Source organism: Cornus florida, unplaced genomic scaffold (genome assembly GCF_030987335.1).
Source record: "Cornus florida cultivar Cherokee Brave unplaced genomic scaffold, ASM3098733v1 CherokeeBrave_3.0.0_Hap2_Chr10, whole genome shotgun sequence".
Taxonomy (NCBI): domain Eukaryota; kingdom Viridiplantae; phylum Streptophyta; class Magnoliopsida; order Cornales; family Cornaceae; genus Cornus; species Cornus florida.
The window spans coordinates 99,462,652-99,476,162 of NW_026775580.1; the positions used below are offsets into that span (position 1 = coordinate 99,462,652).

Below are 13,511 nucleotides of genomic sequence, written 5' to 3' on the forward strand. Positions count from 1 at the left end.
AAGTCTTGTTCATGTAACTTAAAAAAAAAAAAAAAAAAGTCTTGTTCATGTAGAGAGATAATTGAAGAAGAGGAGAGACTGAGAGAGGAAGTGAGAGAAAATAAATTTTCTGTGTAATACTTTATCGTCTGTAGTTGTTTTTTTTTTTTTTTCAAAATTTTACTTTTAAACTTTTAAAATTAGTAAATTACATTAGGTATCCCATTTATCTTTAAAAAAAATTACAAAATATACCCCGCCGTGTCCTATCTTTAAAAAAAATTACAAAATATACCCTGCCGTGTCCTATCTTTAAAAAAAATTACAAAATATACCTCGCCGTGTCCTATCTTTAAAAAAAATTACAAAATATATCCCGCCATGTCCCCCGCGTGTCCGAGCTGTGTCCACCCCGTGTCCTCCGCGTGTCCGAGTCGTGTCCAATAAAAAATAATTTCTGGACATTTCACTGAAGTGTCGGACATGTGTCCGAGCCTTTGATACGAGTATCAGTAACCGAAATATAGATCCTGAAAGGAGTGTCCGTGCTTCATAGGTGCCATTCTATCATATTTGTCGTTGGCATCTTATACAACAACTTGCTTATTAAGTTACTATTATCATAATAGAAAAGAAAAAATAAAATAAATATAATGGTTGTTGTAGAATTGAAATTGGGCACGTGTCAGGCAATCTCCTCAACCGCGCGTAACATCTTTGTCCCCACGCACACTCTCTATCTACCCCAAACTCAAAAGATACGCATAACTGCGTGTGATTAAACACACAACCGCATAACCTCCGAAAACACCCACAACGGTAACCCTTCACTCTCTCCGCATGTTCTCGGAGCTCCGGCTCCCTTAACGGAGCCCTAACTCTTCACAATACATAAGCATAGTCATTTCGCATATCACATACATACATACAATATCGTATACACACACAATATATATTATATATATCTACATCTACAAATCTATAACGGTTTCATTTTCTCAGATCTTAGGCTACAACGATGTCGAAACCTTGGGCAAGAACCGGCGCTTGGGCCGACGAAGCTGAGGCGGAGGAGCGCGAGCAAGCGGAAGCCGCCGCCGCCGGTGGCGGTAGCGATTCTCAGAGCTTTCCGAGCCTGAAAGAGGCCGCGACCAAGCAGAAGAAGAAAAAGATGAGCTTGCAGGAGTTCACGATGCAGGCTTCTGTAGGCCCTGTTGGTGGTGGGTACAAGGGTTTGACGCCGGACGAGATGCTCAGGCTTCCGACCGGTCCGAAGGAGCGTTCTGCTGAGGAAATGCAGTATGGGCGGCTCGGTGGAGGGTTCTCCAATTACGGCCGGTCCGGTGGGCTACAGGGGGGTCGCAGGGACTCGGAAGGAGATAGTTCTTGGGGCAGTAATAGGAGATCTTATGGTGGATTTGATGACGATCGTAGAGGTCCGCCTTCTAGGGCTTCAGATTTTGATCAACCGTCGAGAGCTGATGAGGTCGATAACTGGGCAGTGGGGAAGAAATCTCTACCATCCTTCGATTCCGGTCGTTCTAATCGGTATAGTTCGCTTGGTGGCGGTGTTGGGGGAGGGGGTATGTCTAGGTCTGATGAGATCAACAATTGGGCAGCTGACAAAAAGCCATTGCCATCGAGATCTTCAACTTTTGATTCGAGTTTCCGCAATTCAGGACCGGAACCTGATCGATGGACTAGGGGAGGATTGCCAGAAGGAGATCGGGAACGCCCCCGATTGGTATTGAATCCACCACGGGCTGAGGGAGCTGTAGTTGAGCATGTGAAGACGAATAAGCCAAGCCCATTTGGGGCTGCGCGGCCTAGGGAAGAAATTCTGGCTGAAAAGGGTTTGGATTGGAAGAAAATGGACTCGGAGATTGAGGTGAAGAAAAGCAGCAGCAGGCCAACCAGCTCGCACTCTAGCAGGCCTTCAAGTGCACAGTCAAGCAGATCGGAAGGCCCAGCATTGCAGGGTGTGGAACAGACGGTGAAACCAAGGCCAAAGGTGAATCCTTTCGGGGATGCTAAGCCCAGGGAAGTTTTGCTTCAAGAAAAAGGTTTGGATTGGAGGAAGATTGATTTGGAAATGGAGCGTCACCGTGTTGACAGGTTGGTATATCCACATTTATCTAATTGTATCCCTTTCTTTGATCACTTGTCCACCCCCAAAGAATTACATTGAATGTATTTAGAATGTTTGATCTTAACGTGGTAATTTGTATTGCTGTAAGCATGCCAGCTCTTGGAAAATGCTTTAGTGCTTAACTTAGTTTTGTATTCAGCATTTTTAGCACTAAATATATTTTGAAGGACGAACAGGGGTAAATGAGGCCATGTTCTTATCATATCAATTAATGAGTTACTCCTTTTCTCCACCATCAAAAACAGTAACCTATGAATCTTTATTTCCATATCTTTGCTATAGCTGTCATGTTAGTAATATTGTAATTTCACAAGGGAAGTTAGGAAAAGTTCTGCAAGAATTGGTTTTCTACACATAGGTTTCTGATAAATCTAACTTGCATCAACAAGAGGAAAAACTAACCCATTTGTAATCATAATCATGGATTTCAAAGATAGCTACCAATCATTAGTTGGATCCTTATCTCTTTTGATGCAAGCTAAGTATCTTTCCTATTTACTTATCAAAAAAAAAAAAAAAAAAGTAATCTTTCCTATTAAGAACCAATTTAGAATATTCTTGTCACCACTTCGCTTATCACTTTCCTTAAAATAGATACTTTCCTTTCAATGGATATTGAATATTTGTTCATGTTACTCCATCGGATTGTCTAATCATGGATTTCATAGGTAGCTACCAATCATTAGTTGGATCCTTACTTCTTTTGATGCAAGCTAAGTATCTCTTCCTATTAAGAACCAATTTAGAATATTCTTGTCACCACTTCGCTTATCACTTTCCTTAAAATAGATACTTTCCTTTCAATGGATATTGAATATTTGTTCACGTGACTCCAACGGATTGTCTCTCCTTGGAATGGTTATGTTCTTTTCTATATTGTTGTTCTCTTGATCCAACTTTGGAAATATATGTTTCTGCAACTGTTGGAGTACAATGGATACCATTTTAATGTTAGAGCTTCTTGAGATTGTCTGCATATATTTAATGTGATGCTATGAAATTCGCTACGACAAATGGTGGTCGATGATGATTGTGAGGGTCTTGGTCATGATCACCTTTACCATGATTCGTTACTTGTTTTGATGCCCTTATGTCTTCCGAAGAATGGTGGAGTTGCTGTGAGGGTTGATTAACACAACTAACAATGTATTTGGATAAATTGGAGGGAAAGGAAAGAAGATGATAATATTATTTATAACAAATGAGATTTTTTTTTTTTTTTTTTTCATAAGTAAATTTATAACCAATGAGATAAAATAAAGGAAAGGTGTGAATCGTGTTAACCTCCCCTCTTGTTTGCGTAAGGAGGTTAAAGAACGCAATTGGAAAAAGATAATGGAGGGGAACAAAAGAAAAGAAAAAGATTGGTTAATAGTACGAGTGTTAGGGAAATATCAGTATTTTAATTGTTCTAAAAATAGGGGCAAAATGTTTAATCACCAACCTTCCTATCACTTTCTTCCAAATCCTTGAAGTAGGAGGTTAGTCAAGACAATATTGAAGGGGACCTCCTAATCCTGTTCTTTTCCTCATTTTAAAACAAGCATAAGATAAGCTCCCTTTCATTGTCCTTGCCTCTTATTTCCTTCCGCCTCCCTCAATCCAAATGCATTGCAAGTTTTCTACAAGTTATTAAAGGAGGAAAGTAGGATTTTTGCTGCAACCCATATTTCCCCAGAGCCTTGAAAGGATCTCCAAGAATTGGTTTGCAATGAAAACCTTTCAACTCATATAATTCTTGCATCAACAAAGAGGACAGACTCACCCATCTCAATTTTTAATTAGGTCTTTCCTCCTTTTGATGCAATAACTACAAGTATATTTAACACTAGAATCAATTCAGAACTTTTCAACACTTCCCTTATCGCTTTCCTACAATGCATATTTTCCTTTCAATAGATTTGGAATACAGTTCATATAGCTGTCAGCTGGATTGCTTCTTGTAAATGCACGATTACTTTACCATGATTTCTACTTATTTTACTGGTCTACCTTTGTCTTAGCGGCTTTGGGTCTTATGTCGAAGGGTTTGAGACTGGTAGAGAGAGAAGAAAGTAAAAAAAATCTACTTGTTTTAAAGTCATCATGTCTTCCAAAGTATGGCAAGTTTTGTACAATTTAAGAAGGAAAATTTGGAATATAGTGACATACAGGGAGTTTTTTGGTGCAGTGACATATATGGGAGCCTCATTTTTCCTAATATCACCTCCCCTTTTGAACACTTTCTAATACAATTTTACTTATCAAATTCCCCCATCACCCATTGTAATAAAACTCAATATTGAGCTCCTCTGGGGAGGAGAAATAAGATTGTTCGGAAAGGTAAACTAGATTTGCTTATCCATTATTTGGCTGTTTTCTTTTCTTATACCATTTTGACACATCTTTCCTGATGTAAAATGACATCATGTAAAAGAGACGCAGTTGATGTTGTAAAAAAGATGTGTATTTTTTTTTTTTTTTCATAATTGAAAAAAAAAAAAAAAAAATAGATGTGTATTTGCTACAACCGATAAAATCATAAGTGCTTTCTTCACCACTGAAGCCATAAAAGATGAATCAAACTTTAGAAAGGAAAAAGAGGGAAAGTAAAGGACTATTGCCTTATAGAGTAGTCTAAACTCTTGAAGAACAAAAGAATGTGATTGTTAGTGTTTCTGTCTTACCTATGAAACTGTATAGGTAGATATATGGAGTTAGATGGTTAAAAACTCTTCTGAATCATTACACACTCTTGTACAAATTTTAGGAATTTGAATTTCTGCAGGGTGCTTCTTTTTTCCCTCTTGCATACAATACATAGAGAGGGGTTGTGGGCCTCATTTCAGACAGATGTGTAAAAGAAATAATGAAGAGGAAAAGTGGGAGCAAATTGCGAAGTGTTGTACCAGTTACAGTAAGAATATATGGTAGGCCTGACCAAAAAGGGGGTATTTTTGTTTATTGAATGAATTGCAAAATGCTTGAGCTCATCACTACATTCATATGCAATATTGATACGTACCTTTGATTTCATTTCAACTAGTCACTGAACCCAGTGTGATCCTGCCTGTGTTATCTTCATTGAGCAAATCCCTAGAAATGCCGTTATTGAAATTATTGGTAATTTTTCCCCTTCACCAAGAACCTTTTCCCAAGATTGTATAACAAATTTTATTTAGGTTTTTTTTATCCTTGGTAGCTCATTTAAATGGCTGAATGTTAGATGCTTTGGTAAGTTTTGTGTTTTTTGCATGCTTGTTTGTGTGCAAAATATGACTTATCTTTATTTGCAGATCTTTTATGAATTAGCTGTATGTCATCTATGTTTTGTTGATACTGATCAAGTAAACTAGATGGTGGATGTCTTTCTTGATATCTAAAGGGGAAAAAATGTTTCAGGCCTGAGACAGATGCAGAGAAGAATTTGAAAGAAGAACTAAACCTTCTAAAGAAGGAACTTGAGAAGGAATCTGCTTTAAATGATAAAAGTGAATCTGCCAGTTTATATGATTTAATACTTAGTAAAGAAAAGGAGTTGGAACTTCTGGCTCGTGAGTTGGATGAGAAAGTCCGGTTTGGGCAGAAAGTCACTGAAAGGCCTGGTTCTGGAGCAGGCAGAGTTGCTGGCTTTCCACCATCCTCTCAGTCTGGGACATTTGAAGAGTCCAGGAGTATGGAGTTCATGGAGAGGCCTCGTTCGGGAGGTGCTGGAGATATGTGGTCACGGCAGGGCGATAACAGAAGATCATTCCAAGGCGGCAGGGAAAGAGGATTTCTGGGCAACAGGGACATGGACCGGTAAGAAATGCAACCGGTTGCACTCTTTTATATCTATGCTTTTTTTCCTTAATGTTTTATTATGAAATTTGTTTTGTTACAACCACAACCCTAATTTATAACTCATTTTAGTTCTGAAACACTGATTTTGAGGCAATGCATATCTTATGTTGATTGCCAATTCTCAATATCTCATGCAAAAAGTTCAAACATGACCGCATGAAAGATTTGGATGACATAGAGCTGATTGAGAAATTGCTTAGAACTCTGTTTGTATTGTTTTCTTTTTGTTTTTTCTATCACAAGTGAGTTTCATCAAAACTGCTCATTCAAATGATTTCTTAAGGCTATGTTTGGTGCGGTGGGAAAGAAGAGAAAGGATAACATTAGTTATGAGGGAAAGGGAAGTGAATGATAATTTTAACCCCTATCGTGTTTGGTTGATTAATGAAGGAAAAGAAAGGAAAGGATAATAATCATGTTTGGGAAAAGAAAGGAAAGGAAACTATTTTAATAAATTTACTATTATACCCTTTTATATTTTAAAAGATAATTTATAAATTTAACTATGTAATTTATAGGCCCATGGATGATGGGCCACCAGAAAAAAAAATATTTTTAGGGTAAATCATTTCAGCCTCCCCAATCGCCTCCATCTCTATTCTCGTTCTCACTGAAATTTCCCCCTCTGCAACTGCAAACTACAAAATCTACAAGAATCAGAAGTTCAAAACCCATATATTTCAGTTTATCCATCTGTCTGCAAGAATCAAAAGTTCAAATCCCATATCGGCATATCATTTCAGATTGTTCAAAAAATCAAAACCCATATCTTTTAGTTTCCATCGCCCGCTGTTCCAGTTCGGGTTTGCCGTTCGCAAGCTTCAGCCGCTGTCTCTCAACTCTCAAACTTGCCCCCCTCTCTCTCTGCAACTGCTAACTTGTATGTATGGGTTTTGTTTTTCGAAATCAACTAATCAAGGTCTGTAATTCTTGTTTTGCAAACTAAAATCAAGTATAATCTTGATTTTGTGTAAGGGTAAATTTGGCATTAGAAATAATACATGAAGCCTCTCCTTCTCTTTCCTTCCATTTCCTCCCATTTTTGGGAGGATAAGAAAGTTACTGTTTTTGCCTTTTGATAACCTTCCAAAACCTTTCCTTTCCTTTCCTTTCCTTCCAACCATTTAGGCCAAACACAATTTTTTAATCACCCTCCATCACGTTTCCTTTCCTTTCCTCCCTTTTCCATTGCACCAAACTGACCCTAAATTTACACTTGTTCAAGCCTGAGCTTGCTTTTAAATAACTTGCCAAAACCTATAGTTTTCTGCAGCATTACTGACTGCTGACACAAGTGTAGGGATGGTTGTTTATGATTTTTTTTGGCTGAATCTAGATCTGAATAGTTAAGGAAACAGACACCTTTCTGTAGGTAACTCAAAAAAAAAAAAGTATTAATATTTTAAGAGTGTGGCTACATAGTTTATCACTACTTATATGTATTTACCAAAAGGGGCCATTGCTTGGTGCACATGAAAAGCAGTGCCATCAAAGGTGAAATTGTGTTCGAGTTAGAGGGAAACTACGTGCAAATTATGGCCTGTAAAATGACAAAATTGAAGAGGTTTTAAATTGACCTGCTTTTTGGACCAAGTCAATTGGAGTTCTCTACATCTCTGAAGATGGGCCTGAAAAATTATGATTAGAGCTGGATACAATTCAAATTTGTTAGGACTCAGTGAAGTGTTGGTGGTTTGGGTGTCAACAGCTTGATTGATTTTTAGTTTTCTTAATTGCATTCGAGTCCTGATGAGATTGTATCACATGATAAAAAGCAAATTACCCCAATTACAGCAGCTTGAGGAGCAGCAGCTGGTGATGCCTCTTTTGGCTGCTTGTGGTTCCTCTGTTGATCAGTGACTATATGGTGGTGACGATCTCTTTATAACTGTGGCGATTTGACTGTTATTATTATTATTATTTTTCTCTCTGGGGGTTGATTTTTTTCATTTATTTGGGGCTTGGGAGGGTTTTCTTCTTTGTCCCAATCCAAACTGATATTATTGGGGTTTGGAGATTTCAATTGAAGGGTGATGGAAACGATAAAGATAAAATAAGAGGGGAGAGAAAGGATGTAGAGAGAAATTAATACAAATGCAGAGAAAGAAACTCAAGACAATAAGCTATTTTTAGAAATATAAAGTAGTATAGAGAGAGTAGGGTTTTAGAGTTTTAATTTCAAAAGAAATTGCTGTTTTGAATGGCACATGTACGACCCAGAAAGATACCAAAATAATAATAATAATAAAATATATAAAATTTCGGCATGACCTCTGCAGAAAAAGTCCCTCTATAATCTGTTGAAATACATAAAAATGCAATGGTCTTACTTGGCCTTAAAACTAATCTATCCTGTCCCAACGCACAATGTATATAATATACCACATTCCCAAAATGATTACATACATATAAAAAGTCCTGTTCCTCCATCTTATCCAAACAAGAAATCACTAGTTCACTACCTAGTCCCATAATCCTTTACAAGGAACGTACTTTAATTACATCAAGTTACAGTCCATGAAATATAGCTAAAATTTAAATGTCCATAACTTATAGCATTATACTAATTAAACTAAAGTTTCACAAAATAGTTAAGATTACATTTACAAAATATTAAAGTTCTAATACAAAAGATAGCAAAAAAAATAGATCTCCAATCCTGTCTAAACTTGTGGTGGATCGTTGCCCGCCACCTCTTTCCCGTGTCCTGAAAGTAATGGGGTGAGCCAATCGCTCAATAGGAAGTGTCTAAGACACACCTCTTATGACCTTGTGAATCTACGCAAAGAATGGGTAATATTAGGCGGGATCATGCCATAGGGAATGCACATCAATAACCACATCAACAAGTATATAAATAAATGTCATCCAAGTATATAAATAAATGACACCATATATGCTAATGAAGTGCAATGTCATGCCAATGTCGCTCCTCATTTTCCAAAACAATTCATTTTCACCGTACCAAACCGTTAATGCAATTCGACCCATAGCACCTCTATGGCGCCACGAGGGAAGGATTGGCTAGCTATCCCCAACCACATGGCACCTCAATGGCGTTGTCTAGGCCTAGGTAGCTCAACCACACTAGAGTCTCTCTCTAGTCCCCTCTAGATCACATCAACACCACGGACCACTAGGCGCCTCCTAGGCGTCCGGTTTTCGCAATCACTTTTAGAAAACACTTTTCCTAAAACAATTTCATTTGTCTTAAAACACTTTTCCCCTTTTCTTTTCCAATGGATGCATGAATGCTTCATGCTACTAATCATCAATTCAACCATAGAATTTCACACATGCTTTTCAAAAATAAATTTCAAAATTTCATAACTCATGCTTTCATTGAACATTGATCTAGCATAGTAAGCATATAAAACAAGAATTTACTTTCATATAGGCATGTTTAATCACTACCAAACAACTAACAAGTAGTCACACATTCCATACTTAACATTTAAACAATTTTGCAAGAATTTACACAAATTAAACATGCTAGGCATCAATTTAGGCAAGAATATTCACAAAAGCATGAGAAGTTATGCATTAGAAAACCCTTACCTCTTAATTGTAGAAAAGCCTCAAAATCCCCAAATCCAAGCCCTAATTTCGAAATCCCAAGGCTTGGCTAAATGGTGCTTGGCTCCTATCAGATTGACGGCCTCGACGAGCTCTCCAACTTTGCTTCAAAGGGTAATAACAAATTCCCAAAGAGTTGTGCTTAATCAAGCCTTGAAAGCTTGATTGAAAAGAAGAAAGAAAAAAGAAATGAAGAGGGAGAGAGACTGCCGGGGAGAGAGAAAAGAAATGAGGCCATGTAATGGCCTATTGGCCATTAAAAGAAAGTGAGTGGGGAGTGGGTCCCACCACTAAAAAAAATGTCCAACCCTTTAAAATTTTTTCACCAACATTAAATTTTAACCAAATGTACTGTAATATTTATGATATATTTATATATATATAACATTAAATTTTAACCAAATATACTGTAATGTTTATGATTTGTATATATGTATATATATACAAATCATAAACATTACAGTACATTTGGTTAAAATTTAATGTTGGCCAATCGACATGTATCTGGTGACCTTCATTTGATTAGGTGATCGATGGAAGTGTCTGTAAGGCTATATATTTAAGAAAATTTCAAAAACATGTAGTTTCCTAAAACTCTTTTAAAGCATTAGAAAATCAAATAGGATTTTTCCAAATCAAAAGCATGAAACAATAAAACCCTAATGGATGAGTGCATGAACTCTACTTTGGTGAGTGCGTATAGTAATGTCCTTGGCTTTTAAGATTACAATTTTGCCCTTGGTTGTAGATTTACTTCCATTTTCTCCCTTGGACAAGAGGTAACTAACTACCTTTTCAAAAATCTAACTACAACAACCAAGCCTTTTCCCAATTATGTGGGGTCAGCTACATGAATCCCGTGTTTTCATTCCGTTCTACTTTAGGCCATAGCCTCAGTTAATCCACATGCTATCATATCTTTCTTTACCATTTCTACTCACATTAACTTTGGTCTTTCTCTTCCCTGGTATTACGCTCAATGTGGACTGTCACTTTTCCTAACCTGTGCACTTAAAGTTCTTCTTTGTACATATCTAGACCATCTTAACATGTTTTCTCTCATTTTAATATTTTATCACCAATTGGTGCTACTCCAACCATCTGCCGAATGTGATTATTTCTAATTCTATCTTTTTTAGTCTTTCCGCATATCATTCTCAACATTCGCATTTCCGCCAAAGTAGGATTCATGTTCATATTGGTCATAACAAAGTTTTACGCCGGCTGTCAACTTATCTGACGCAACCCTCCTCGGCTTGGGACCGGTTGTGGAATGGACAAAGGCGGAGTTCTTACAAAAATCCAACTAAATTTAAAGTACAAATTCTAGTTTTATGCAATGCCAACATAAGTCCTATTAACCTAACAAAAACTCTTTTCTTTGATTTTTGTAAGAGAATAAAAAGAAGGCACACGGTAAAGAAAGAAGAGTGTTTGGTTATGGCTTCCTTAAGATGGTTCTTGTACTACATTGTTCTTTCTAAAAGTTTTTTGTTTGAGGTTTTAGCTTGTTAATGACATACACACTTCGGAGATTTGAACATGTAGTTTGTGTGAAATATCTGGATTTTTCTCTATATAGTTTGTGTGTGAGATGTTGGATTATTCTCTACATATAATTGAAGAATTTAAAGAATATCTGCAGCACTGTTCAAAATTTCACAACCGTAGTTGAGGCTTGTGTGGCTAATGATCACTAATGAAGAAGCAGATCGTGAGGGTGTTGATACAGAGCGCAGTGTATTGGTGATTGACTTGTTGAGAATGCATTATGTTGGACAGAAAGCATCAGGTCATAATTCTTAAGTAGTAGAGTTCTGTAATTAACTGATGAGGTTCTAGTGTCTCCTCTTGTTAATGGATTGTTTAGTTTTGCGCTAGGTCTGTTATTCTGTCAGATTTTCCATGTAAAAATTTCTCTCTCCATTTGCTTGTGTTTATTTATTGAAGTTTATGGTTGATTGCTTGACTGATTTGGTTGATTCAATAAATAGCAAATTTGAGAAGTTAAAATTGTGTGTTGTGCAAAGAAGACCTATATACCACCTCCTATCCTCTGAAGTCTATTTCATGCCTAAAAATTCACATGTGGATTTGTTTGCGCAACTTTCAACAGTTTATGATAATAATGCTACATATTCTTATATTCTTCATTGACATAAAGATGTTACCAAAATTCAAATATTTTCAAGTGCTATTAATGTCTGTGATCTTGTTTGCAGGCCAAGGTCAAGGGAGAGATGGTGAACTTCAGTTGGTGTTTGTTTCATTGAGTTCTCTCTTCTACTTTCGGCAGTTAGAACAAAATAATATTTTGTCAAGTCACTTTTATTTATTTTTCTCATGATTTTGCCATTGATTAAATTGGGCTAGAATTATTTACTAGCACCGTAACTTTTGCATTAATCTATTGTTACGTCTCCAAACCTTGTGAAATGGCAATTTTTTCTATCTGTCTGCCTCGCGACAAGGAACATGTTCTCTGTTTATTGTTTTTAACACCTTCCATTGTGATGCACAATCTCAGGGTGGTGGTTTTATTTTATATTCAAACATTATTCTTTGTAAGGTTTTACTTTCCACAAGAGAGTTGATGGTCCAATGTGTGTATGTCTCTCTCTACTCATTTGTTTAGTAGTTGCTGTATGTATAAATTGAGGACATCTCATAAAACTGATGTATATTTTTGTGCAATTAATGTGGAAAAGTTTGTTTGGCATGAGATGATATTGTGGACAGGCTTGCTTTCATATGTGACTTGACCATATATGGGGTGAATTTGTTTTATATCTAAGGAATATTGCTCTCTAATCTAATGATAGAAAGTATTTTCATCAAAAGTTGTGAGAAGAGAACCAGAAGCAATGGTCTTCCTTCAATCTTTCACGTTGTTATTAAAATGTTGTATTATTTATTTATGTTCTTCACTATGACTTGACGCTGGTGGGATATAGTAGTCGAAGGTTAAATATGTATATTGTGGAAATCAAATTTATTTCTATTGTTGTTGTGACTGGAAAGTATTGGAATTTACTTGTTTTAAAATGTGGGCTCTTTAGGTTTTTTCTGGCCAAAATCATTGAAACCCAAACTTGGGTAAAATAAAATTGCCTAAATCATTGAAAACCAAACCTAGGTAAAATAAAGTTGCTTAAATCATTGAAAAAAATAGGTTGACATGTGATGATAAAAAAGTAACACGACTCTGCTGGGGATCGAACCCAGAATCTCTGGTTCCGTAGACCAGCGCCTTATCCATTGGGCCACAGAGTCCGAGTTATTGTCTACGGCTCGAGTAATTAATTTTTTATATATAAGTATACGATTCCGGTGTAGGAAACCAGGATTTTTACATAATTGTCGGTCTTTAATTTAAGAAAATATTAGCTGGAGGCACAATTACTCCCCATGTAAAAGTTTATGTAAAAGTTTTTGTGATAAAAAATCTCCCTGAACTTTACTTTCTCTCCTTAAAAACTCCTGAACTATTTTTTCTACAATTAATTTTCCGAATTATCAATTTTTTTGCAAAAAGTACCCAATGATGAAGTTCCGTTTGATTTCTCCAACCAATTAGGCGCGTGATGCACACATGCCAGAAATATATCTTTAAAATGACAAAGCTACCCTTATACTATTAAATGTATAAAATTAAAATTGAAAAATAAAAAAAACAATTCCTAAATTAAAACCAAACCCTATCTGAATTTCACCACCGCCCCTCAGCCACATTCTCTCCCTCAATAGCGCCGTTGCGACCTCATCACCGTTGTGAACCTACTGTTGCCGCCACCGCCACCGCTGCGAACTTGCCGGCAGCGCGCATCTCCATCTCCGGTGCCGTGCTCTCACCTTAAATCTCGACCAAGACACCGTTGCTTCAACTATGGTTGGAATATCACCAAGTAGCAGTTAAGTATGAAGTTGATGGCGATGGCGATAACTGTGAGAATATTGTGATGGAGTTTCGACGACGAAAAGACCC

The 13,511-nt window shown here is 36.8% G+C and overlaps 1 protein-coding gene and 1 non-coding gene across 4 annotated transcripts; one reads left to right on the forward strand and one right to left on the reverse strand.

Annotated features, from left to right (window-relative positions):
- The first annotated feature begins 731 nt into the window (after window positions 1–731).
- Window positions 732–12,248, forward strand: LOC132276308 (eukaryotic translation initiation factor 4B2-like). 3 transcript variants are annotated; one of them, XM_059777678.1, is made up of 4 exons: window positions 732–798; window positions 982–2,094; window positions 5,510–5,908; window positions 11,172–11,466. In XM_059777678.1, exons 2-4 carry the CDS (start codon window positions 998–1,000, stop codon window positions 11,224–11,226), a joined length of 1,551 nt encoding a protein of 516 aa, XP_059633661.1. In that variant the 5' UTR covers window positions 732–798; window positions 982–997; the 3' UTR covers window positions 11,227–11,466. The 3 variants fall into 3 exon arrangements, with proteins under 3 accessions (XP_059633661.1, XP_059633660.1, XP_059633662.1); XM_059777677.1 differs by having other exon boundaries at window positions 750–2,094; XM_059777679.1 differs by lacking the exon at window positions 11,172–11,466 and adding an exon at window positions 11,749–12,248 and having other exon boundaries at window positions 751–2,094.
- Window positions 12,249–12,726: 478 nt separating this feature from the next.
- TRNAR-ACG (transfer RNA arginine (anticodon ACG)) lies at window positions 12,727–12,799 on the reverse strand. The gene has a single exon. It is a non-coding gene; the product is annotated as a tRNA-Arg (tRNA).
- Between the last annotated feature and the right edge of the window lie 712 nt (window positions 12,800–13,511).